Genomic DNA, 26,183 nt, shown 5'->3' on the forward strand with positions numbered 1-26,183 from the left:
TAAATGATGCCAGGATGAGGAGGCAACACCATGGCAGCGTGGTACAGTCGTATGACCTCAGTCAGAAGCTCATCACTGACGGTGGAGCAATAAATAAACAAGTAGTTTTAAATGTTGCCGTTATCAGTAACAAAGATTAACCATACAGTAAACAGTTTTATATTACTACAGACACAATCAGGCTAATAGCCTGTATAAATTGTATACTGGGATATTGATTGACTCAATGAAATTCAACACAGCAAGTATCACTTCAGTATATGTCTGGTGGCGTTGGATTGCCGAACATCAAGGACCAGTAGGTGGGCGTGGACCACTTAGCAGTTGGCTGTAACATCATAACAACATGTAAAGGCTGGGACACCTCTCTGACACTTGAAGATGCCTATTCCAGACATTTAAGGACAAAATAATGTGTTTGTAGTTATAAATGGGACCATGCATGGACAAGTGTCCTGATTATCGAGGTGTCCGATGTCAATTTACTGTGACACGTACATAAAACCACAACATTTCTCCTAAAAGATGAAATAAGCTGTAGTGACAAATTCTGTAGATATTTTTTTCTAATAGGCTGGTCCTTACTTTGGAGTGACCTTATCACAGAGGTTTAACTCAGACCTGTTTAATCATCACCCATTGGTTGAAGTAGTCAGCTAGCTCCCTAGCATCTGAACTGTTGTCTCCTTGTGAAGTGAACTTGATTAGTAGAGTGACTCTAACCTCAGCAGTAATACTAGAGGAGGAATAAAATGTATTGAGAATTTACACGTACAGTACATACAATTGCACACACCCAGGCAGATGTGTTACTTATGTATGTACAAGTTGGGACCAACCAATACTGTCCTGATTATCAAGGTGTCCTGATTATCAAGGTGTCCTGATTATCAAGGTGTCTGGGTGTCCAGATTTTCCAGGTCATTACATGCTAAAGGATACTTTGGGACCTTAACTAGGTAGGTGTCCTCATTGTCAAGTCCTGATTAGCAAGTTTCACTGTGTATATCAAAAGTATTCTAAACAGCAAATTTTTGTGTACAAGAAAACTGCTGAGGTATACCAGATATATAATTGCATATATGCCAATATTTACCCCATGTGCTACCTTGGCTGAGACCTGCCCTAATATGGTCACTGCATGTGTATCAAGGCCACTTGGTCATCATGATATCTCCTAATGTGTCTTTTGTGTACTGCTAAACATATAAGCTAGGCTGTGAATAGAATACTGTCGTCACTGGACAGCAAATAGTTTTTATATACTCAACAAAAACTTGTGATGATTACCACATGCACACTGTTCATTGAAATATGAGAAGGTACTACTGTACATAGCACTACAAATACATTCATGCTTCATGCTCAATGCTTCATGTACTAACTTAACCATTCTGTGTATATGTGTTCAAAAAACGTACAACACTTCTGTGAAAGCTAAAGATTTCTTGCAACAAGGTACCCACCTCTCCTGGTACATCAGTTTAGCTACTCCTCCTCCTGGTAGGAACAGCTCATCTATGATATCACATGATGTCACATGATGCAATGACACACCCACACCATGCCTACCTCTACCTTCAGGCTGACGTTTCTCCAGCAGTATCCAGCCCAACTCATCTGTGAGGTGTTTGTAGTGAGGGAAGGTTGGTGCAGTGACAAATCGACAGGAACACCTTCACGAAAAGATTACGTAAATGGTCACTAAAATGTACATGTGCCTGATCTCTGTAACACCAACTAGCCTGTTACCAATTATGTCATTTAAACTTGATGTGGACACTTGAGGACACCAGACACTTAGTTAAGGTCCCAAAGTATTCCTTAGTACATAAACTGACCTGGAAAATCAGGACACCTTGATAATCAGGACACGTTGATAATCAGGACACCTTGATAATCAGGACACTATTGATAATCAGGACACCTTGATAATCAGGACACCTTGATAATCAGGACACCTTGATAATCAGGACACCTTGATAATCAGGACACTATTGAAAAGTGTCTATATCTAATCACACAGTCTTTTTGTTATCATTACATGCAGATGACAGCTACATCAAAAAGTGATCTAGTCACGTAGGACTAGTCCATGTAGTGCACACTGAGAACTACCCTGTAGTCATTGTGTAAATAGCTATTTAGCCCAAAATATGTCATAACCTCATGGATACTGGTAACCAGACCTCACTGTAATATCTACTGGTACTAGAAATTCATCACTACACATGAGGTACACAAATAAAGTGTTCAATAGTAAATTATATTAGGAAATTAATTGACAGGATGGGACACACCTAAACTGCATGGTGGGGATAAACAATGAGTTGGCTCAATACCTTATATGGGATGTATGACAATACCTGCGTGGAGTTGATTACACGCACAAGAAGTGGTTGACAGTGAAAAAACAGTCTATAAGTATCATGCAACTGTTTAAATATATACGTTCTTTGATATTGTATATACATTAGTTTGCCAGTGATAGTTATAAACGGCGAACAGAATGTAATGAATTGCCCGCCCACGCACAATTTGCGCCATCCTGTCAATTAATTTCCTATTACAATTACTACTGAACACTTGATTTGATGACCAATGTTATGATAACAGATAATACTTATTGTGTGTTCAGTAACTGACAAAATTGAACGACAAACGAAGAAAAAAAAAGTTCTTATGAAAATGATGATAAAACATTTGGAAATTACTGAACACACAATAAGTATTATCTGTTATCATAACATTGGTCATCAAATAAAGTGTTCAATAGTAAATTATATAATAGGAAATTAATTGACAGGATGGGACACACCTAAACTGCATGGTGGGGATAAACAATGAGTTGGTTCAATACCTTATATGGGATGTATGACAATACCTGCGTGGAGTTGATTACATGCTTCTGGGTTGATTGCAAAAAACATTTTCACAAATCAATTATGTAATTTAACAAATGAATTATAATCACCCAAAATTGAACGACAAACGAAGAAAAAAAAAAGTTCTTATGAAAATGATGATAAAACATTTGGAAATTACTGAACACACAATAAGTATTATCTGTTATCATAACATTGGTCATCAATACACAGTACCATACGCAAGGAAATTTTGACGTAGGAAAAATTTGACGAATTCAGCAGATTTGACGAATAAAATGTTGATGAAAATCAAGAAATTGTAGGCAAAACCTGGACGCTTATAAATATTTGACGAATTAAACCGATTTGTCAAATTCGTCAAATTTTTTTGACGTCAAAATTTCCTTGCGTACGGTAATACTCACCCAGATGTGATTTGTTGGTCCAGCCTCTCATGTGCATATGTGGTAGTCAAGATGACCAGGTCTGAGAAACAAGCAGCCTTGATCCAGTCCAATATCAACTTCACAAACCTCTTCTCTTTGCCCTAGCAACACCAATACTACCAAAACTCATCTACAAACACTACTATCCCAACACTATACAGGTTAGTATCATCGTTAGCAAACTTATGGCACAGCAATAATGAGACACATCTCTTTGACATATCTTGCTTCAGTGGCATATTGGACCTCAAGAAATTTCTGGTACCCACCAAAAGTGAGATATACTCTAATAGAACAGTCCAATACAAGTATTCAAAGGATTTGAAGAAAATCTGGACAAGCAGTGTAGCAGTCTTGTATGGTTGAACTTCCCATACTTTATCAAGTCTGTGGCATGGTGGCAGAAGGTGGGGGCTGGAGCTGCCCCCCCCCCAACTTTCAGGTGAGAGGGGCAGAGCTCCTCCAATAATTACCTTGTGTGACGTCACGAGTGTATATCGTGATTAAATATTGTCGTGGTTTCCAAACTGGCAGCTATATATATATCATATAGTGGAAGAATTCACTATATGTATGTTGTACCTGAAGGATTAACTTCTGCAAAAAGAGCCACCAGATTCAATCTCGTAGCACCTATTTTTCAAAAAAAATTTCGAGCCCCCAACTTTTCCACCTTCCTCCACCTCTGCAAGTGAGTGCTTTCTAAGAAGTGTAAACAATATTGCAAACTTTCCTACAAACCAGACCAGTCTCTACTGAGTGTGTACAACAAGGTGACAACACAGCATTAGTTGAAATAAATAAAGCTGATTGTAAACTTAGCTCTACCGTACTGTGTGTTAGTGATAAAAACATTAATTAATTGCACAAAGTGGGTCAGTCACATCAACTTTTCAATTACTACTAATACTACACAATTCACACTCTCCACACTACCTGTAGTGAGCAAAGTGTAGTATATATTGTGCCACCACACAAAATTAATGCAAGTAATTATCATAACAGCATGTGCATTCTATAAATTTCCCCCAGGGAGATCCCCTAAAGTACTTGGAACAAAACTGCACTATTATTATTATTATTATGAGCCTTATCCACAATTACGTCACAACGCAAAAATAATGCAAAAATGGCGAAAAGTGTGGGGGCCAAGTGGGATACTTTGTATGGAAGGGATAACGTTTCGAGATGTTCCACGTGAAGAAAGCATGAGAAAACTCTGGTGAGGCTTATTAACTATCTTACTATGTAGGGGCACGCATTTTCGTACTTCTCGAGTAGTCCTACGGTCTGCTTTTGGTTTCTTCCCAAAGGCTCTCTGTACAAAAGGCCCCCACACTTTTCGCCATTTTTGCGTTGTGACGTAATTGCGGATAAGGCTCATTGTTTACTGTGTAAAACCTCTTACAAAGAGTATATACAAACACAGATAATAAATCAGCAAAAGTAATTATGTGATTAATTGATGTTCAGCTAGCCTTGCTTTAAATTGGTCTATACTTGAACAGGTGATGAGGTCGTTGGGTAAATTATTCCAAATTTTTATACTTGAAGGGAAGAATGAGTTAAGGTATGAGTTTACTCTTGTGTTTGGCTGTAACAGCCTCATTGAATGACCTCGTAGAGAGTAGTTAGATGGAGCTGGTATGAGTATGGTATCAGTCGGTATATCTATTAATTGGTGCATGATCTTAAACATTGTGATCGCTTTCAGCTGGTTTCTACAGTGAGCCAGAGGTGGCCAATTCAAATTTTGCAACATGTTTGTGACACTTGCATATGAAGAATAATTATTGTACACAAACCTTGCACACCATCTTTAAACTGATTCAATAGCTAAGATGTCCTTTTGTGTATAAGGGTCCCAGACCACACAGGTATACTCTAGGATTGGTTTAATAAGTGACTTGTAACAAATCACTTTGACCGAGATTGGGCAGCTATGAAGGTTACGTTGTAAAAATCCTTTGATACTGTTAGCTTTGTTAGTTATTTGTCTAATGTGTTCAGACCAGGATAGCTTCGAGTCAATGGTAAGACCTAGGTACTTGGTGTGCGTCACCTCCTGCACAACAGTGTCATACAAAGTGTAATGGTAAAATATAGGCTTTATCTTGTATGTTATTCTGATGGATTCACATTTCTTAACATTAAATGTCATTTTCCATTTATTTGCCCATCTTTCCAAAATAGTTAGATCTTTCTGAAGTTGGTAACAGTCTTCTTTTGAGTTAATAGGGGTGTACAGAATGACGTCATCTGCATATAATCTTACTGTCGATAGTATGTTTTTTGGTAAATCATTTATGAAGCATAAGAACAATAACGGAGCAAGAACGGTTTCTTGTGGAACTCCTGATGTCACTTGGGTTATGTCACTTTGCTCACCATTAACTAATACCTGTTGTCGTCTTCCAGTAAGAAAATCTTTCAACCATTCCAAAGTGTTGCCCTGGATACCATAATGATGTAGTTTATGGTAGAGATGTTGGTGTGATACCTTATCAAAGGCCTCAGAGAAATCTAAAAGAATTGCATCAGTTTGTCCATTGCTGTTTAAGGATTCGGCACTATAATACAGTAATCATCCTAAATGTTTGTAAAGATCTTTTGTGAGTTTCATGAGCTGAACAAAAAGTATATATTTTTTTAAAAACTTAATTTTGTAAAACATTTCAAATCTAATAATTTACGATTTTTTCTCATGAGGACATATCTGATTAGTTACTAAGGGCTCAATGCTGTTGTTGTTCCATTGGGCTTCGAGTTACATACACAAACACATCCCATAAAATAACAAAGTATTATGGTGGCAAAACCAAATGGTTACCTTGGCGATGGGGGACCTCAACTGCACCACTACAAGTTGTTGATCGCTGGTCATGTACACTAATGGGGGTGGTATGACATACAAACCAACATACAGACACACTATACCTTCAGCACTAGTGCTCACGGCTCCTCTCGTGTGGTCAAAGGCAGAATGACACACTAATGGCAGGAAACACTCATCATAAAGATGACCGATGTGCTCCATCTTTAGTGTAGCTACTAACAAGTCCACTGTCAACTGAGCAACATTACCCACTGAAACACATGGCTATAGTGTACAGTGAGTAGTAATAATGAATACACGCTAAGTATTAATGGAACCTGTTAATGTGGACACTTGAGGACACCTGGATAATGTGTTAAAGTTCCAAAGTATCCTTCAGTGCATAAACTGACCTGGAAAATCAGGACACCTTGATAATCAGGTTGATCCCAAGGTGTCCACACTACACAGGTTCCATTGTACACTTACCAACACGAGTTTGCATCCTTTAAAGTCCAGCATCCTCGCTGGCTCCACGGGACGATACATTGCAACCCCTCAGGTAGTTATCTCATAGCGACGCAACGACTATTTAGTGTACTAGGCGGCTTGCAGTAACTACATATACCGCGCATTAATTGGAGTAAGGTGTGCGTTAGATGGAACAAGATGTTTGTAATTTCATACATTTCTCTGTTCGTATTGGCAGCGTTGTGTTTCGTAGCTCACAGGAAATTAAAGGTCGAAGAACACAATACAGCCACTAACCCGACCTTCTTGGCCTTCCAGAGGAAATACCTCGTAATATACCTCATAGCAATACTTGGGGACTGGCTGCAGGGACCCTATCTCTACCGGCTATATCACTATCGTGGATTTGTGGGCCGCCAAGTAGCCATAATATATCTCTGTGGATTGGTAACAAGCGCCCTGTTTGCTCCAAGCAAGGGATTCCTGTGTGACCGGTTTGGAAGGAAGGCAACTGCACTATGTGTGTGCGTCTTATACTCCATATCATGTTTGATAACATTAAGCAGTAACTATATTGTGTTGATAGTGGGACGTATTCTAGCTGGAATATCTAACTCGATACTATTCCAAGCCTTGGAGATCTGGTACCTTCATGAGCACTTGGAGACCAATGACTTCCCTAAGGAGTGGGTCCCCGTGACCTTCTCCCTGGCTACACTGGGGAGTAGTTTAGTGGCCATCTTGGCTGGTGTGTTAGCTGATGTGGTTGCTCAGTGGGCATCATTTGGAGCTCAATCACCATTCCTACTAGCTGTAGTGTTCTTGTTAACTACAGGTTGTTTGATTTTGCTGCAGTGGCCAGAGAATTATGGGCCAGAAAAAGAATTAACAGTTAAAAAGCTGAAGACATCATGTTCTGAAGGACTAAAGATAATTGGTCTAAATGCTGATGTGTTTTTAGTCAGAGTAACCCAATCACTGTTTGAGAGCGTATTATTTGTGTTTGTGTTTATATGGACACCAACCCTTCACCCAGCTAATCCACCACTGGGAATTGTATTTGCCTGTTTCATGGTTTGTTACGTCATGGGAAATATCATGTTCAAATATCTCCATAATGTATTAAAACTGTCACTTGGAACATTGCTCAGTTGGACTGTTGGTATATCATCACTTGTCTTCTTGTTTTCTGCATATTACTTTGCTAACACCTTCCCTCGAATGAACTTTGTGTCTTTTCTAATATTTGAATTATGTTGTGGAATATATTTCCCTTCAATGAAGGAAATACGTAAAGAGGTGTTACCTGAAGATCATCGTATGAGTATTATCAATTGGTTCAGGGTACCACTGACGATTATATCTGCTCTAATCTTATTGATGTTTCATGATACGTCAGGGGGGTTGTCCGAGATCATGTTGTTCTGTGGTGTACTGATGGGCATTGCCCTGTTACCATCACTGAAGTTTGCCAGACAATTCAGCTCATCAGAAACACAAGAACAAACAACCTAGTACACTGTACATGTGCTGTATGCTTTTATCATATCATTGTTCAATGAATCAGTGTAGTCAATAATACTTGTACTATATTATCTATGGTGTAGTGTACTTAGTGTGTTGGTGAAGCACAGGTGATGGAAAGGGTGGAACACATAAATTATAGCGATTCATACGTATAAGATCAACAATGCAGCAAATTACCCTAATAGAACAGTCAAATATGTATCTACAATTTTTAAAATTACCTGTAAAAATGCAGTAAATGTTTTCTCAGCTTACTATTTCCATGTCAAGTAGTTCCCTAGGGCACATTTGTGACCTGATCTTGGAAAACCTACCTTGGCCATGGGTACTGGGTGTTTATCTTGTGTTAAAATTTTAGCTTGACTATGATATCAAGAGTTAATAATATCGAGAGACTCTTGATGATATCTTTAAGCATTCCTAAGATATGACCAATTTTCTGTCCTGTACATTACAAACTAACTTTTATGGTAATGTATTGAGTTCTGTGAGTGATTAAGGATGACAAATCACTTTGTTTACCAATAATTTCATTCCTACCATCTAAAATACAGATTCTGATAAGAATTCTTGATACTTTTCTGCAATTAAATTCCATGTATCATTGTCTAAGGCTAAGTTTTATCCATTCCAGCACTTGAACAAATCGTCTAATTTGTAAGTTAATTGTTGTCCCACCTATGTGAAATTACTACATGGTCTGATAATTATAATCATCCATATCTCCTAGGAAAAGCTTTTGTGTGTGAAACCTCACAGCAAGAAGGTTTAATGCTTTATCCAAATGTGCAATAAAATTAATTTTTTCTGAGTTTTTCCAAAATTTTGCTTGTGCCCAAAAGGTAGGTTTTCCAAGATTTATGACCTCATTAAATAAGAGCATCTCAATAATATTATAGTGACCTCATCAAGTAGGTCCCAAACATAAGCTTCATGACTTAAGACCACCTTTATAAGTCACATAGGCCTCAAACATAGCTAAAGTGTAATTCATAACTGGCCATGATGATGTAGTGTCTTATAGTATTACAACTCATGATCTTATCACAAAATACTCCAATAGTACAGTCATTATATACAAGTCATGTTCATTATAACAATTTCAGTTCTTTCGACACATCCAATCTTCTGTGTGGTGATGAAGTGAGGAAATCCCTGCTAATTGACAACACCATATTATCTAGTTGCATCTCATTAACACACTCCATATCTTGATGCTGTAGTACGCTGCTTGTTTGATCCGATAACTGCTCAAAATAGGTCAGGTCTGGTAGCTGTTCTGACTTTTTGGGAATTTGTTTCATAGTTTTCATGACGTGCTGATTGCTAAACACGTCTTCATCGGTACTGTCTTCATCTTCATCACTGCTAGCTTGTTTATCATCCAACTGGCATACATAAGTCTTGTACTCCTGGTTGTACAGGTCATAACATGGGTAGATGTTCCAATAGTTCTTAGGAGGGGAGAGGTCTAGGTTAAACAAACTCTTAGCAACTCCATTGTCATCTTGGGGGACCACTGGACAACATGTGGTGAATTTTGATGGTGACTCGTTTAAATCAAGTGGCTGTTTAGTTGGTGGAGAATAGCTGGATGTTGATACTATTTCTTCAGCAGCGACAGTTTGTAGTGCTGTGATTGTTTCTGTCACATCAGAACTGCCTAGTAAAGGATCATTGGTTGAGATTAAGGGATCAGTGCTGGTAATAATTGTTGTTTGCTGTTGTTTTTGTGGTGTTTGCCGTTTTTGTGGTGTTTGTTGCTGTTGTTTTGCTCTGCTGTCTGTTGACAGTTGACTAGCACGTTTCCTAGCTTGATATTGTTGACGATCTTGATTTGACCGCAATACATCATTGTACATTGGTGAATTACTCCCAGCAGCTGTCCCTGAAAATGTATTACAATTATAAAGTATACAGATTAGCTCTTAGTCCTCAGTACCATATTTGAAGCACAGCTCCTCCCAAGACTTGTCATCTCCTTGTAAGAATCTGCTCATCTCACTCTCCAAGAATGCTTCACGTGATGGGTTCAGCCCCCATTGGCAGCCTTTCTTCATTCCTTCTGGTTGTTCCACCTTCCTGAAGGCTCTGTTTAGTGACAAGTTGTGTCTGATTGAGTTCTGCATTAAGAAGTCGCAGTAATAATGTTAAATTTTGATGTAATTTTTTGGGTAAATTTGACAATGATCTTAATATTAATTTCTGGATCTTGGGGGTCACAACATTACCTTCCATCCATCTGGAGCAGTCTTGTAGTATGGGTACTCATTTCTGCAATAATGAAATATAGCTAATTTCTTTAACTATTAGCTAATCTGTGCTCACTCAATGAACTTGTAGATGGCACAAACTGGTAGAGATTTCCTACCACTGGCCTTCATGGCCATACCAATCAAACACGAGTAGGAACAGTTTGGCTTTCGGTACTTCTCCGTGAACTTGAGCTTTCGTTTTCTCGAAGGTACGGCAAGATAGGGGCTCTCGTAATCACTATCGTGTTCAGAGAAGGATCCATTAGGTGTACTAGCAGGGGTAGTGCTGGCTGATCCACAGGGTGACTGTATTAGCAGCCCTTCCATGGGCACCTTCATGTTCGTTAACCATCGTAGACTGGACAGCTCGCTAGCATCCATGAGCGTTTAGCGACGCGTCCCAGAATTGTTAAAGAGATTGACAGTAGCAACGCTTGTACGCATATTATCTGTCGCCAAGTGTGTGAGTTTGAATGTTAGTTTGTGTAGGAAAATTTGAATTTGCTTCCATGCGCCTCCAGCATTACTGAACAGCTCCATGTGGCACGCATGCGTAAATCTTTACCGCGAAACAGTTTAAATTTAGCGAGCGCATTATTTAACACCAAGCGTTTAAATGCTTCCTTGAACAATACAGTTGAGCATAATTCATTCAAAACTGTACAAATATAAGTTATATCCTTCAAGTGTCTATGCCAAGGCAAACCTAGCAACAAGAATATCTCATCACTAAAATACAATAAAATTACACAAACTCACATAATTACTGGAAACAGTGCTTTTGGGAAGTTAGGTTGTGATTTCTCTTTCACAATATTTAGTCCAGTATCTGAAAATATCTTGTAGAATGCATCCAGCGATCTGTATCATAAGGCAGCACATCTGAATATTGATCCATTGATCATTTTGATTTACCGGGTCACACTGTGATCAACATCATCGGCAGCCGACTTATTTTTGGTGACATTTTCCTTCACAAAGATCATCCCTCCCAGCTTGAGACCGGTCTTACATCGGTTGAAGAATGCTACCAGGTCATCTAAACAACACACACCTAACATGTTATTTGACACTATCCATGTGATTGTCACTATTGAGTTAGGTGGCTTTGTTGTGCTGGTATTGTGCAGGTGTACGCTAGTAACTACTTTTAAGAACACACACTACACACAATATATTACGTTACAATAGACAACATGGAATACAACTGCAGGGAAGCATACGATTGCACCCCTAGGTTTTATGGATAATGGCCAGACATCTTGATATCCTGGGGGAGCGTTCCTCCTAGACATCATGTGCTTTGCATTTCTGAGTTCTAACAATGTCCACTCAACAAACAAAATCCTATGAAACACTACTGACCTACAAGTCAATAGTTAGACCGTCCCAGTATACTATTCAAGGCCATTGAACTGTTGTCACCAACTGCCAACTAACTATGCGTACTTCAGTATCATGGTATTTGCAGGTCTCAGCTCAAATTTTTATCTTTGAATAGTCTAGTAACTTATTGAAATATTTCATACACTAGAGGTGACATTAAGGAAGCTCTAGCTATCACTAACACACACACTGCCTTATCTGACTGATTGTCTGACAGTATAACAGTAGTTAACCATCTCAACAAATTCCAGCCATATCTAACAGCTAACAACTCCTACATTACAAGGACTTACACAGTAGCAGACATACACATCACAGTACTCCACATACAGCTAAGCGTATAGTTGCTATAGTGTTGGGTATTGACAGTATTCCACTGGAGATCACATGTCCTTATTAAACATATTAGTGTTTGTGTATACTACTTAGACAATGCCACATTACTGGAAGAAAAATTAATATTGCTACATGAATCACTTGGCATCTTCAAGAGCCAAGAATACATCTGGAGGAATACATTTGGTGGAACAAAGCAACATGGAAGATTTTCTCTACAGAGTCTATATTCACAGATTGTGTCCAAAGAAACTTTATTGTAAATACCATGTAATTACTCAAATATATAAAATACAAATCACTACTGACCATCAGTTAGGTGGGCCAACACCCACTGGCACCAAATAACATCATATCTCCCTGCCTCAGGGGTGAATGTCTGATCATGTGACATCATGTGAGGTCATGTGACACTAATGGGTGTGGTTACCTGTAGACCCTCAGCATAATACTGACCAACCTTGACTGAATATTCTCCCTATAAGGAGAATATAGTTGTTCTGTAAATAGTTCTAGTTTATACTGTACATATATGCACTAAAGATAGCCACAGAATGACATAATTCCTTACAAGGAACTACAACAGTATCATGACATACTAAATATTCAGGAGCTTGCTCAAGAAATGATCCATTTTGTTCTACTAGGTCAACCTTACTGAAGATTGGTAGCAGTAACTGTTTGGACACCCTGCCTATCCCTGATCCACAATCTGCAGGAGATAAAGTAGGCGTGCTGCACAGCAATCACATTTTACCCAGTGCATAGCTGGTACCAACTGTTCCACCTCCTCCAACCTATACAAATGCAAGACAAGGTCTGTCTGTCAGTGTGTATGTCCACATTGGGCTAGTGTAGTGCAACCAATAGTGTCCTGATTATCAAGGTGTCCTGATTATCAAGGTGTCCTGATTATCAAGGTGTCCTGATTATCAAAGTGTCCTGATTATCAAGGTGTCCTGATTATCAAGGTGTCCTGATTATCAAGGTGTCCTGATTACCAAGGTGTCCTGATTATCAAGGTGTCCTGATTACCAAGGTGTCCTGAATATCAAGGTGTCCTGATTATCAAGGTGTCCTGATTATCAAGGTGTCCTGATTATCAAGGTCAGTTTATGTACTAAGGGATACTTTGAGACCTTAACTAAGAGACCTTAACTAAGAGACTGGATTATGTAGGTGTCCTCAAGTGTCCACATTAACAGGTTACAGTGTAGCAAAACCATGAAACCTATACTACTTTAAGACACTGATATGCTATTACTACAAACTATTTCCTGCTTAATACGGTCAGAGGCCAGAGGTAACCGGGTCTCACATTACAGGGATAAACTAGTGTTCTACGTACTTAAAAGAATTACTATTGTTTCTGTCTAAGAATTGTGTACATTCTCTATTGTACTACATTTGTGGTACACAGAAGCCTTGTAGTGTACATTTGACGTACTACACTGGAACTAGAAATGTATTTCTGACTCAATCTAGACTACTGACTGCCACTCTGACATCACCTACAGGGATATCTGATGATTGAGGTAGCTCATAGGATTTAACTGCAATTGTAAGTACAAAGTAACCAGAATCAATCCCAACTGTGGTGTAGCACCAATTACACATCATAGACAAGAGGGCACCCACAAATATTTCAATGCAATCCTCCATTATACCAAGTTGGTTATACATGGTCATCAGATTTTGGAAGTGTTAATTATACAAAAATCGGTTGTGCTGATTTTCGCTAAATCATGCAAATCGGCTGCCAATCTAATATTAGATCAGTAGTCTGCAACTGTAACCTGCTAATGTGGACAGCACTGGACACTTGAGGACAACTAGATACTTAAGTAAAATTTATGCATTAACTCAATAACATTTAATAATTCCAGGAAGGGATTACTGAAATTTGGCTCATTTGTGGTACTGCTTGACGAATTATTACAAAAAAAATCCACTTCTTTTTAAGCTGTTTTCTCAGGGCTCAGCTCAACTTGCAAATACTATAGTTAAGATTTAATACACTATACATACACTGACCTGGAAAATCAGGTCACCTGGGTGTACATATTACGCACAAAACTCAGTGTATATTCTATAGCATTCCTACAAGTTCAAATCATTGACAGTTGCAATACGTCAGAGCAGCCTAACAACAACAACAAAACATCACAAATAAGGTGTGGCAACCAAAAATAGTACACCTGTTTCTATGGTCACCGGATATATTCGTTTGATTTCAATAAAAATGATAGATTTCACCCAAACAGATTTGGCTCAAGCTCCCCACATCATTACCTCTGAATGAGTTACAATAAAGGACCAAACTGTTTACTATAAAGAGGTCAGCTACATAAAAGAAGCAACACAATTTCTCCACCACAAATAGTCCCTAGTTTCTCACTCATGTTCTACAACTCACTACACTATGTAGTGTTAGCCTGTACCAGGCATACTTGTATGGCCTATACTACACAGTACACTTAGTGTACACTGGGCTGTGTACGCCAACAGAACACTACCAACTGCTGGTACAAGTATATGATCCCTGTAGGTAGCTAGCTGTTATACCCTCAACAGAAAACTGTTAGCAGTTGGTATGTTAATTGGTTAAAGCAAAGCCAGGTATGGCAAGCTTTGTAAGATGACACACACGTATAAGAAAGGATGATGTATGTAGTTGTAATGTTAGAAGGTGCTACAATAACTAATAAGGGGTATGTGTATATGGGAACGGTGCAAAGAAGTAAGTTAAAAGTTACAAACTTTTGAAAACTAACACTACCACAAGAATCCCTCCAAAATTATTTCTAATCAACATATAATTTTTCATTTTCCTTTTGCACCATATTGATCACCTTGTGATCATCCATAACTTGTTTCAAATAATCAACCAAACCAAAATAGGATGTCCAGTCATTGCAGAAGTGTCCATGCATTTTAGACGTATGTAAAAACAAGTAAAGCAACAAGTGTTCATAGTGGATTCTTCTAAATCCATTAACAATGAGCTTCTTCCACTGAATAGCAAACACACAGTGAGCTTCATTGCTCAAAACACTTGTGACTTTTGTATAACCATTATAATATAACTTTACACAGGGGTGTACAACAACTGAGCACTAGTAAATCACACCAATAGAAAGGTTATTTTTCCTATACAATAAAAGCTGAAACATGAAGTAGAAGAGACACACGTACACACTCTTTCACAGGAGAGAAAGATCAGCAAACTCAATTTCTAAGTGAGAGATATTAGCTACTAATGCTATTTGGTCTTCACTATTCCAGTGAAATTGTTAATGGTAATAGATATCATTTAATAGAACAGTACAGAAATGAACACCTTCAATCACATAGCAACGACTGACATTACTGTAGGCAGGCATGCAGGATATTTTGATATAACAAGTCCTCAACATTGTATTGCTTCACACTGCTTAGGTAAGGGTGCTATTTTGGTAGAATTATCTTGTGACAAATATGGTAATGGTATGTATGTACAATGGGACCTAACCTTCCATATTAAGAACTCAATAAAATTCCTCTGCAATAAGGACAATTGGTTCCAAAAGACAGTGGAATTTAGGGAAGAAGAAAATATGTTTAGTGAAATGAAGTAAAAATTGATAAGCTCCCACTAATTGCGATGTGTATGAATGACGATAACTAACACTTATTGACTGATGTACAGTGAACCCTGACTAGATTTTTTCAACATGAGTTCAGTGAGTCACAATGCATGCTTATTAAACAATAGCTCACGTCAAACTTGCCACCAAATTCAACCTCACAGGGCTAGCGCTATAGTTAAGTTTTGCAAAGTGGGTATACCCCCAGACAGAGAATGCTCCACGTGGTAGCACATTGTATCAACCATCTTACCCCTCAACTCTCCCAATTACAAACCTGATAGAAAATTCCTCTATAATTAGGACAAGCATTTTGGTTCCAAAACGATATGGCTTTATGCATTATTAAGGCATAAATTTTAGATTCTATCAAAAAAACATTTAAAAACGAAAGATTGAAGCACACTGCCGAGCTATTTAAGTGCAAAAAATTACAAACAATGTTATGAGGAACATGACGAAACCACCTTCATAGCAAAAATAAATAAAATATATATATAACAAGTAGTGTTGTTCCAGTATACTTTTACTAATACTTACTTTGGGAAAAGTATAGCCATTTTTCTGTTAGTATTACTTACTAATACTACACCACATGTTGGATGATTTACTAAAGATACTCAATACTTTAGTAAAGGGATGGTTAGATACTAAATATTTACTCTTTACTTAATAACTGCTTTAGTTAGTATTATTATAGTGACTCATTAGCTAATTTTCATTCACTATTTCAGCAGAGTTCTTACTGTACATTATTATCAGCATAATACTTTTGAAGATTTCTTTTCAAAGCCACAAGTACATGAGCCTTAAAAGTATATTTCCTCTGAGATTCCAATAATCACTTTGCCCATGTTGTGTTATCTATCAGTACAAGTACACAGAAAAATTTGGAATTTTCAACTAGAGTAGGGACCATAGCACATCAATAAAAAGTACTGAAACAAGCTGGAGTAGTACACGATATTAAATCACAGTAAAACAATAAGAGGCGTTATATCCCTACGGTGCTCAAGATACCATAATGGAAATGTACAGTAGGGATATAACACTTCTTCTTGTTTTACTGTGATTTAATATATCGTGCACTATACTCCAGCTTGTTTCAGTACTTTTTATCGATGTGCTATGGTCCCTACTCTAGTTTAAAATTCTAATTTTTTGTGTACTTGTTTGCAAGCTTTTTTTTTGTAAATAATTATTATGACTGTTGAACCCACGCATACCGCATCTGAATAGTGACACGTGCCCCAGTTATATTAAGTATCAAATGAAAAGTAAAGTATCCTGTATTCATTACACTTTGTTGCCTGCTATGTTCAACCTGTTACACAGCAATACAAATCAAGAACTGTTTGAAAAGTACCTCTGCAATCAAAATAGCCACTACGAAAATATGGATGATTTCCGTTACAAAGGGAAGCCAACACGTGCTACCACCAAATCAACACTTTTCGCTATCAGTAAAGATGAATGGGACACAAAGGAGGACACTGGTAAGTCCATGAAGAATGCATTGTATGTACTGTGGTATGCCAAAAGGCACCAGTCGGGCCAAGGCAAGCCCGTAGCCTTAGCCATTATCAAGTCACGCTTGGCATCAGTCAGTTACGTACTTACTCAGTCAGTAGAAAATTCCATTAAATATATTATTTTAAAATTCTGTAGAAACTTGTAGAAAGCGTTTTGGGTCGATCTGAAAGCTTTTTGGGCTTAGTTTTACCTAACCAATACTGCCTCATCATCGTCAGGGAAAATTGAGGCTGTTTTTTGGGTGATATTATTCCGTGGACCATGCCTACTTCTTTGTGGTCCCTACTATACAGTTACTATCGTACTGTATGATTTAAGGTAATATAGAAATGCTTAGTTAACTTTGACCGTTGGAGTTCATTGTAACTGTTTGGAACTTGGGAGTTAAGTACAATCATCGAAGAATGTAGAATGGATCCGTTAGATTATTCGGTTGGGAAACTGAAGCATTAACTCCAATAGCCTATGATATTTTAGCAGTACCAGCCTCAACTGCCCTGTAGAACACATTATTTCAACTGCTGGGGATGCTACTAGTGAAAAGAGAAACAGATTAATGCAGAAAAATTTAGAGAGAACTATTCATTCGAAGAAACAAGAAATTGCACTGGCAGATTTGGAATAACTGGTTAGATATAATTCTATTTATGTACTAACTACTTACTATAACTTTTGGTAACCTTGGTAGTAATACTGGAACAACATTTCTTACTAGAGATGTTTAAAGTTGGCCATTATAGACAGGTGACATTTCTATATAATTTAACTGTACATATGCAGAATTAAAAAACAAACAAACAAACAAAAAAAGTAATATCACTACACATGTAAGTACTGGGTAAATGGGTAGAATACTTTGATAATAGCTTGGTAACTCAATCCGACATGTACGTATGCACAGACAGATGATATTGCTTCTTCCCAGTGAATCCAATCCTGAAGTAACCATTCCTTAAATATGATCCTCCCTGACATATGGTAAATTACTTACAACTAAACGTATCACAATAATATGATGTAATATGATGTAATATCAGTGAACTGTACTGTCTTACTGGCCACCTGTATAGAAAGACTGTTCCCCCAAAAGTCCGAATTTAAATCAAGTACATGGGAGGTTTAAACTAATCTACCTCACCTGTCTAAAGCAGCCACGTGGCTTTTAAGGCCACTAAATTTCAGTTGGGAAGTGGACGGGTTCACTGTACATACACACATACAGCAGAATTCCTCCATGACGGACACCATTGGGGAATTTATTATAATCCTTTACATAGAGGATAGGGGTGTCCTTAGTTAAAAGGTACAATGAAATACTACACTTGGTCCTTTATCCACAATTCAAAAGTGTCCTTTAAGTGGGGATTGATCCATTGTATTCATATAGCAAGCTCTTGTTTTCGATTTTACGCCAACAATTCTATCCTAGCATTACGAAGTCAACAGACACACGATATATCACTGAACCATTGACAATTACACTTATGAATGTTTGAAGTCAACAAAGTTGAGGTAGCGTTTACTGTTCAGCTACATAACATTCCCATAGTAACGTACAACATTGAAGCACACAAACACCAATAACAACCCACAACTATACAGGACACGGAACACTCCACCATGTGTGTGTGTGTACTGTATGTTACTAGGGGTATGTTGGGTAGTTAAGGGTCCACTAGTTGTCTACATGTGTATCTTAGAAACAGCAGGCTGTGTCCTTATTAAGTGGGAACTGTTAATGTGGACACTTGAGGACACCTACATAATCCAGACACTTTGTTAAGGTCCCAAAATACATAAACCGAAAGCAGGACACCTTGATAATCAGGACACCTTGATAATCAGGACACTATTGGATGGTCCCAAGATGACAATACTTCCAGTATAAGCAACCCCACATCAAGAGCACATTCTTTTAATAAGCACCCCCGGCTTGTAATCAAGACAGGCTTGCACGTACAATACAGTTATCACATAAGTTTCTTTTTCAAATGAAGACATGCCCTGTGGGCATATATACAGTATATCACTACTAATAATACTAAGAGTCCACACAAGCAAAGTGAAGACCAGTCAAGCTCTAACTACCTCAAGCCCGGCTAATGCATATATGCATAAATCATATGATCGTGTAGTATGAGACAATTAGATTACATGCTCCACAACATGGTGGGACTTCAGACAGTGGGCACAAGGGAATTCACATTAGTACCTTACAAGGATGTATATTATTTCATCAACTAGTGAAATTATTTTATATGGAGCACGTACTGTACGTGGTAAACAAGGAAGGTGGAGTAAATGAGGAAAAAACTCCTCAGCAATCAGTATGGCAGGACTAGTATATAAAAGACCATACATTATATAGTCAACTTTAAGTTCCTCAATTGGAAATATATGCAGCAATCAACTTGTCTTTATCCAGGCATGCAGCCACGCATTCACATAGTACCATTGGCCCAAATGTGATCAGTATTTCAACTGTGAAGGGTTGAAAATGTTAATTTTGCAGTTGTCATATGATATTATGATGCACAGTTGTATTGTCCATGACTATATTGGCTCCTATCTACACTATAAGCAATAGATCACAATAGGCTATATATCCCATTGATCAGTTGAATTGGCAAGCACGTGTTTGAAAGATATCATCTTCCTTGGTTACAATTCCCAAATGACATTCTAGCAGTAGGTTTCACAGCAGCTACTACTAACACCTGCAGGTGAAGCCACACCCACTAACTAGCACTAGCTCCACCCACCACTAGCTGCAGTGGTGGATGATCAAAATCACACCCTCTTCAAAAATCTTATGACATGTGTCATGACACTACAAGGTGACAATACATCGCAGATTTTACGGCACCGATGAGTTGGTACGACTCTTAAGATATATTATGATGATACAGTATCAACTAGTGAAGCACCGATAAGAGATTTTTGATGACTGTCTAATAAACCGATACTGAAATTCACATAATGGCCAATATTGTTATGAAAACAATAGCATCAGAAGGTCAATAAAAATAATAATCTGCTGATAATTACTGATACCAACATTGCTGACATTTCACTGATAAACTGATTTACCAATTAATTGGTGCATCACCGTTATCAACAATAAGAAGTCAAGCCATATAAGAAATCGACTATCATGGTATAGACATCATGGTATGCTGACAATAATGCTAAAAAACCATACGATGGATTATACATATTAGCAAGCAATGAAACTGAAAATATTACGTTACCAGGGATACTACCAATGATCACTCAACAGGATATACTAGCTTTTGTATTTATACAATTACACAAGTTGTCAGTAAATATGTAGTGAAGTGCATTACAATACACTACAGATACTATCCAGGTATTGTTATCATAATACGATATATGGATGTGGACACATACACACAGCTCACCACAGATAGGAATGGTCTGAGGAAATCCAACGATGCTGTAACATCACGAGTGGTCAAGTCAGCAAATCCTCCCAACATGCCATTAATAGTAGCTGGTACTGCCTATAACAAAATAGTGAATTTCTTTAATGAAAACATCTGCAATTAGCTGCACCAATAACTGACAGCAAGACTATAGGCTTGACAACATTTTGGCACTGATAATAAATGGTGGATCATGGAGGCTTCGTGTAGTAACACAATTTGCAGGGACAGGTCTGTAAAGTTACTGCATGATTTATTTGCAACATTCCCGGATATTTAGAGTATACTATAATATCCTAGCTAGGTTCTTTCACATAGTTAATACCTCCCAATATTTAGCGGCATTGCTGTACCACTGGTGTCTTTCCTGCTCCGTATCGAACCTTAAACACTCATCTATGCCATCACCCAGTGACCTAGTCGCCATGAAGTGGCGCCAAATTAATCCGTAACCCACAATCGAAACTGATAATCGTATGACATCACGTGTACATCAGAACACATGCAGTGACTCGTGAGTGATGTACGGCTGAACTGAAGACCTTAAATCGTGCTGTTATTTGTAAGTTACGCGCACAATGGCTTGATAGAATGTAATTTATAGCTCAGTCAATGTGTGGGGATAGCACAGTCTTGATAACATGGTGTAATATTACCATTGTGGGGAATGTTGATCACTGCTGGGTGGAGTATATTGAATTGGTGGAGTTGAAACTTTTGGGGCTTTTATACTGAACCCTGTACCTCCAGTTGATGTAATATTACAAGTGAATAAAGGTTGCCTCTTTATTACACACACCCATAAGGCCCCTATTTGGTGATTATTAGTTTCTCATCCACTGCCTGCATCCTTCTTAGGCCATCCGCATGGTAAGCCATTATTTACTCTCTGCATGCTCAGAACAACACGTGATACCAAACCATCATAATTTGCATTGAAATTAGATGGGGTTTTTAAAATTAATGCTACAGTGCATATATGCATTGCTGTTTTCCTTGGAAAATTACTGCAGTAGATTCTGTTTTTCAACAGTCAACAGAAATCCCGCAATGATTAAGTCGATAGAGCATGATTGCAGCTAAAAACCAATGTAAATTTGTGCGAGGAAAGAAAGACAATTTGGACAAGGTCTGTACTTTAGTGTATAAATATTATAATGGCCTAATGGTAATGCCCTCCTGCCCGCATCATAATAATTAGAAAGACTGGATGAGAAACTGATAATCACCAAATAGGGGCCTAAGTGTACAGATAGGCTGCAAGGTGTAATGGTACGTTTGAGCATAGGTGCATAATCCAGACACTTAGTTAAGGTCCCAAAGTATCCCTCAGTACGTAAACTGACCTGGAAAATCAGGACACCTTGATAATCAGGACACCTTGATAATCAGGACACCTTGATAATCAGGACACCTTGATAATCAGGACACCTTGATAGGACACTACAACATACACACCACACTAGTATAAGGATAGGTACAAAGTATTGGGTTTGTGTGGGTAGGGCTAAACTCCATTATCAGTTATAACTTTAGTATAGCCTTCCATGGTCTTCCTACCATAACACATTGTCTTCTTCACTAGCTATCAGCTAGTATGGTCACTGAGTGTGTTGCTAGGAACTTTGTTGTATTCACTTGTTACTTGTTGTGTATACCTTACCATCCCACCAGCTATATCTAGTAATGGACACTTGAACCAGTTTAGCATGTCATCTCTCATAGGTATATTCTGTTGACCTGTTGGCACTCTGCCTTTTTGTGTACATGTATAATGTATAATGTAATATGTGTACAGTATTATAAGAATAGAGTGTGGTTTATGCTTGTCCTACTCCTACGGTTTCTTCAACATCCTTGAATATGTAGCATGCAAGGAAAGTTGTTGGTTTTTTGTTTTTGTTAAAAATGTAGTTACCTTTTTTACTTGGTTAAATGCCATACCTGCTATAGTAGCTGCACTTGGGTGGTGCAATGATCGATTTTGAAAATAAGTGCTTCAAAATCGTTTTTGAGTATCAAGTGCTTGTCAGATCCAAATAGTTGCCACATTGATTTTAGTAAATGCCGTGGCTTTTAGCCAAATAAATATGGTAAATGTTTAACTATGTAGCCATTCCTATCTGCAAGCACACAGATAATTTCTAGTAATTTTTTTTTGTGTGTGTGTGTGTAATTATGATACTTTGGTATTACGACTTCTGTTTGTATCTTTGTATGACTCAAGTGTTGTGATTTGTTCAATCGATATTATTATCTACCCCTACATTAGCTAATCTCTTCCATTCAAGTGAAGTGATAGCATTTGGTGGTAGATTATGATGTATATATTAATTGATTGATTAATTGGTCTAGGACATTTTCTGACCTAACTGGGAATTGTTGACGTTAAGAGAAGCCCCACTGGGGCTCAACACTTTGTAATCAGTGTGCTTGTCTTTTCAGGCCCAAGGTATTATTAACCTCATCCAGAAACCATTATAATGCATGATGCCGATAGTTAATACTATTAACTCTTGATGACGTTAACCAAATGAAATTCGATTTGTAAGATTCTATGGGGAGAATGTAACCAGCTAAAAATGTTAGCTTCCACTTTCCCCATGCATCAAATTTTCCCAACGAATATTTCCAATCCATATTTTCTTGGTTAAACGCTGCACCTTCAATTGTATCTGCACTTGAGTGGTGTCATGTTCAATTTTTAAAATGTGGGCTTTGACATCCTTAAAGCTATTCACTGTACCATTGCATAGCCACACCCTTCAAGCACCAGGGCTTAACAATTAGAATGACAAACACCTGTGTTGGTGGCTTTTATACTGTAGCAGTCAATAATTAGAGTATGTTTTCTTTAGTCATTACACCACAGTACAATATAGCACTTTCAATACGAAGGGAAATTTATATATTTTGTGTAGTCTGTCTGTGTTTGCACACACTACACACTAGCAATCCTATATGTTCCATAATGCTTTGGGTTATAGTGTTTACTGATTTAATAGGGTTGGGCCCTAATGAATTTATTCATTATTATTATAGGTGATATAACCCCATGATATTGCTAATGTATCTAGCTAGTATGTGCCGTAATCATGGTGATTATAGTGGTCATGAGATGACACAACTAGGATACCTCTAGAGTGTTTGTATGTAAATATTATGTTTTGATTGGTAAAATTTGTGGTTTAATCTTGTTGAATTACATGTAGTGTTTCCATGAAATTATTGCCCAACCTAACGTGTAGTGTGTGAGTTTATGCTGCTTTGGAAACACTCAACATTATTTTAGGACCTAATATTTTTAGTGTGCACATGTTAAGAGTTATAATATAGTGATGGTCCTTTTCTGGAGGTAAAATTGTATAGATACTTAAAAATTGTTGAGATTGTGTCCTTAATATTGATGTGTCCTGATTTGGAGAGTATTTGCCTTTTTAGTATGGAGGTGTTTATGTCAGAGATGTTTTTTTTATCCTATAAATGGAGGTACGTATTTGTCTGTGGTGTTTGATCCAGCTATGCAGGCCTTCAATCAGACAGTACAATTATATCATTTTTTCCCCAACGTTTAGTGGTTACCTTTCTACGATAGCATGGAATCCATATTGTTCTCATAGTAATTGGTTTAACAAGTCAGGCTAATTTTGCTAACTAGTTACACCCATAACTGTCGTACTAATATCAAGCTTTTTTTTTTGAGAATATGTTTTAAATTTTACTATTTAATGTTGAAAAGTGATATATCTAGTGGGTGATAGTTGGTACTGGCTAACTATGGGTTCATCAGGCATCTCCTGTTTGAGATCAGTGAAGCCCGGCTCATAAGGAACTAGGGAGAAACCTCTGACTGGCCGGCAATACTATATATGTGTTGTAAATTGAGGTTAATGGAATCCCAGTAAACTAGGCCACAAGAATGTCTATCAAAAGAGAATTGTGTTTAAAGAAACCTCTGACAGGGAGGGCTTGTATGTCTTTTGAGTGTGCAGCTTACATGCATAAACACATTTTTATGTCAAATTGTAATGTCATGAGGTATTCACATGTCCTGTTTATTTTCAGAATGGATGAATCAGCTAAAGAATCAGAAACTTGCGGAGGGTCATCTTCGGAATGTTGCAAGACCAATCTTCCAATTGTAGTGTCAGCAAATGACAAGCCTAAAAGACGTTTCATTGGCCAGAGTGCGTCACCAGGGCAGAAGCCTTCCACAGAGGTGGTTGCTAGTGGTGGGAAACCACGACGAGTTGCTAACCAAGTCCCACCAGAGGTGTTAAATGATGCTAAGCTAAATGCAGCAATTTCAGTATTACCACAAAATTACAACTTTGAAATACACAAGACAATTTGGCGTATCAGGCAAGCTAATGCCTCCACAGTAGCAATTCAGTTTCCAGAAGGTCTCCTAATGTTTTCATGCACCATAGCAGACATAATCGAACAGTTTACAGGAGCCAGTGTCATCATTATGGGTGATGTGACATATGGTGCATGCTGTGTAGATGACTTTACAGCAAAGGCTCTCGGTGCAGACTTCATGATACATTATGGACACAGCTGTCTTGTTCCTGTCACCACAACCTCTATCAAAATGCTTTACGTGTTTGTGGACATTAAAATTGACATCGAACATTTGATTGAAACTATCCGACTGAATTTCCCTCAACCAGGGGCAGTAAAGATTGCCCTAGTCAGCACTATCCAGTTTGTAGCTGCCCTCCAATCATGTGCACAACAGCTCAAAGGATCACATGATGTCGTTGTACCACAGTCAAAGCCATTATCACCTGGAGAGATTCTCGGCTGCACATCAGCTAGAATTGGGACAGATATTAGTGCTGTAATATATGTTGGTGATGGAAGATTCCATCTCGAGTCAGTAATGATATCCAACCCCACCTTACCAGCATATAGGTATGACCCTTATAGTAAAGTGTTCTCCAAGGAGTATTATGACCACATGAAGATGATGGCTGCAAGGAAGGGGGCAATCCAGGAAGCCAGTAAGGCAAGGAAGTTTGGCCTAGTGCTGGGTACATTGGGACGACAAGGAAGCCCAGCTATCTTATCCTTCCTTGAGGAAAAATTAATGCAACTTGGGAAGGAGTTTATAACTGTACTCTTATCAGAGATATTTCCCTCCAAGCTGGCCTTATTCACAGGTGTAGATGCCTGGATACAAGTCGCATGTCCTCGACTATCAATTGACTGGGGGGAAGCGTTCCCAGCCCCTTTATTATCACCTTACGAGGCATGTGTAGCTTTGGGGGTCACCCAGTGGAAGGAACAATATCCCATGGATTATTACTCTAAAGAAAGTACAGGGACACCTGATGGAGCAAAGAACAAAATGGGAAGATGATTTGAACATTATTGAAATTGTTAAAATCTGTAAATGAAATAATTGTTAGGCGGAAGAGTTGTGGCTTTCCGTGTTGTAGTTTGTTTACATCAGACAAGCCAACAAAAATA

At 38.1% G+C, this 26,183-nt stretch overlaps 5 protein-coding genes across 5 annotated transcripts; 2 read left to right on the forward strand and 3 right to left on the reverse strand.

Annotated features, from left to right (window-relative positions):
- Window positions 1-102: 102 nt before the first annotated feature.
- Window positions 103-6,800, reverse strand: LOC136253385 (proteasome assembly chaperone 2-like). The gene is made up of 8 exons (XM_066046035.1): window positions 6,618-6,800; window positions 6,251-6,413; window positions 6,144-6,202; window positions 3,293-3,414; window positions 1,573-1,676; window positions 1,467-1,518; window positions 622-736; window positions 103-328 (listed from the first exon to the last, which is right to left on the reverse strand). The coding sequence occupies exons 1-8, from the start codon at window positions 6,675-6,677 to the stop codon at window positions 254-256; spliced, it is 750 nt and encodes a 249-aa protein (XP_065902107.1). The 5' UTR covers window positions 6,678-6,800; the 3' UTR covers window positions 103-253.
- Window positions 6,765-8,180, forward strand: LOC136253383 (molybdate-anion transporter-like). The gene has a single exon (XM_066046033.1). The coding sequence runs from the start codon at window positions 6,798-6,800 to the stop codon at window positions 8,112-8,114; it is 1,317 nt and encodes a 438-aa protein (XP_065902105.1). The 5' UTR covers window positions 6,765-6,797; the 3' UTR covers window positions 8,115-8,180.
- A 969-nt stretch (window positions 8,181-9,149) lies between these two features.
- LOC136253381 (uncharacterized) lies at window positions 9,150-10,857 on the reverse strand. Its single transcript, XM_066046032.1, has 4 exons — window positions 10,455-10,857; window positions 10,358-10,400; window positions 10,069-10,249; window positions 9,150-10,014 (listed from the first exon to the last, which is right to left on the reverse strand). The coding sequence occupies exons 1-4, from the start codon at window positions 10,760-10,762 to the stop codon at window positions 9,218-9,220; spliced, it is 1,329 nt and encodes a 442-aa protein (XP_065902104.1). The 5' UTR covers window positions 10,763-10,857; the 3' UTR covers window positions 9,150-9,217.
- Window positions 10,858-10,987: 130 nt separating this feature from the next.
- Window positions 10,988-21,190, reverse strand: LOC136253386 (N-terminal Xaa-Pro-Lys N-methyltransferase 1-like). Its single transcript, XM_066046036.1, has 9 exons — window positions 21,034-21,190; window positions 20,685-20,786; window positions 12,861-12,900; window positions 12,703-12,815; window positions 12,534-12,581; window positions 12,413-12,482; window positions 11,297-11,420; window positions 11,141-11,242; window positions 10,988-11,087 (listed from the first exon to the last, which is right to left on the reverse strand). Exons 1-9 carry the CDS (start codon window positions 21,133-21,135, stop codon window positions 11,072-11,074), a joined length of 717 nt encoding a protein of 238 aa, XP_065902108.1. The 5' UTR covers window positions 21,136-21,190; the 3' UTR covers window positions 10,988-11,071.
- LOC136253384 (2-(3-amino-3-carboxypropyl)histidine synthase subunit 1-like) lies at window positions 21,167-26,115 on the forward strand. Its single transcript, XM_066046034.1, has 2 exons — window positions 21,167-21,270; window positions 24,774-26,115. The coding sequence occupies exon 2, from the start codon at window positions 24,775-24,777 to the stop codon at window positions 26,071-26,073; it is 1,299 nt and encodes a 432-aa protein (XP_065902106.1). The 5' UTR covers window positions 21,167-21,270; window position 24,774; the 3' UTR covers window positions 26,074-26,115.
- Window positions 26,116-26,183: the final 68 nt, after the last annotated feature.

This window comes from Dysidea avara, chromosome 4 (assembly GCF_963678975.1).
Source record: "Dysidea avara chromosome 4, odDysAvar1.4, whole genome shotgun sequence".
Classification (NCBI taxonomy): Eukaryota; Metazoa; Porifera; class Demospongiae; order Dictyoceratida; family Dysideidae; genus Dysidea; species Dysidea avara.

Excerpts from the sequence above, each read along its gene's own strand:
- LOC136253385 (XM_066046035.1), bottom strand. The coding sequence starts at position 6,677 with ATGTATCGTCCCGTGGAGCCAGCGAGGATGCTGGACTTTAAAGGATGC. Across the intron at positions 6,203-6,250 it reads CGTGAGCACTAGTGCTGAAG|TGTACATGACCAGCGATCAA; the intron begins GTATAGTGTGTC and ends CACCCCCATTAG. Across the intron at positions 1,677-3,292 it reads GACCAACAAATCACATCTGG|GTGTTCCTGTCGATTTGTCA; the intron begins GTGAGTATTACC and ends CTTTTCGTGAAG.
- LOC136253383 (XM_066046033.1), top strand. The coding sequence starts at position 6,798 with ATGTTTGTAATTTCATACATTTCTCTGTTCGTATTGGCAGCGTTGTGT.
- LOC136253381 (XM_066046032.1), bottom strand. The coding sequence starts at position 10,762 with ATGGATGCTAGCGAGCTGTCCAGTCTACGATGGTTAACGAACATGAAG. Across the intron at positions 10,401-10,454 it reads GCCATCTACAAGTTCATTGA|AAATGAGTACCCATACTACA; the intron begins GTGAGCACAGAT and ends TCATTATTGCAG. Across the intron at positions 10,250-10,357 it reads CTGCTCCAGATGGATGGAAG|AACTCAATCAGACACAACTT; the intron begins GTAATGTTGTGA and ends TTCTTAATGCAG.
- LOC136253386 (XM_066046036.1), bottom strand. The coding sequence starts at position 21,135 with ATGGCGACTAGGTCACTGGGTGATGGCATAGATGAGTGTTTAAGGTTC. Across the intron at positions 12,901-20,684 it reads TCAGACCATTCCTATCTGTG|GTTGGAGGAGGTGGAACAGT; the intron begins GTGAGCTGTGTG and ends GCATTTGTATAG. Across the intron at positions 11,243-11,296 it reads GTTGATCACAGTGTGACCCG|ATCGCTGGATGCATTCTACA; the intron begins GTAAATCAAAAT and ends CTTATGATACAG.
- LOC136253384 (XM_066046034.1), top strand. The coding sequence starts at position 24,775 with ATGGATGAATCAGCTAAAGAATCAGAAACTTGCGGAGGGTCATCTTCG.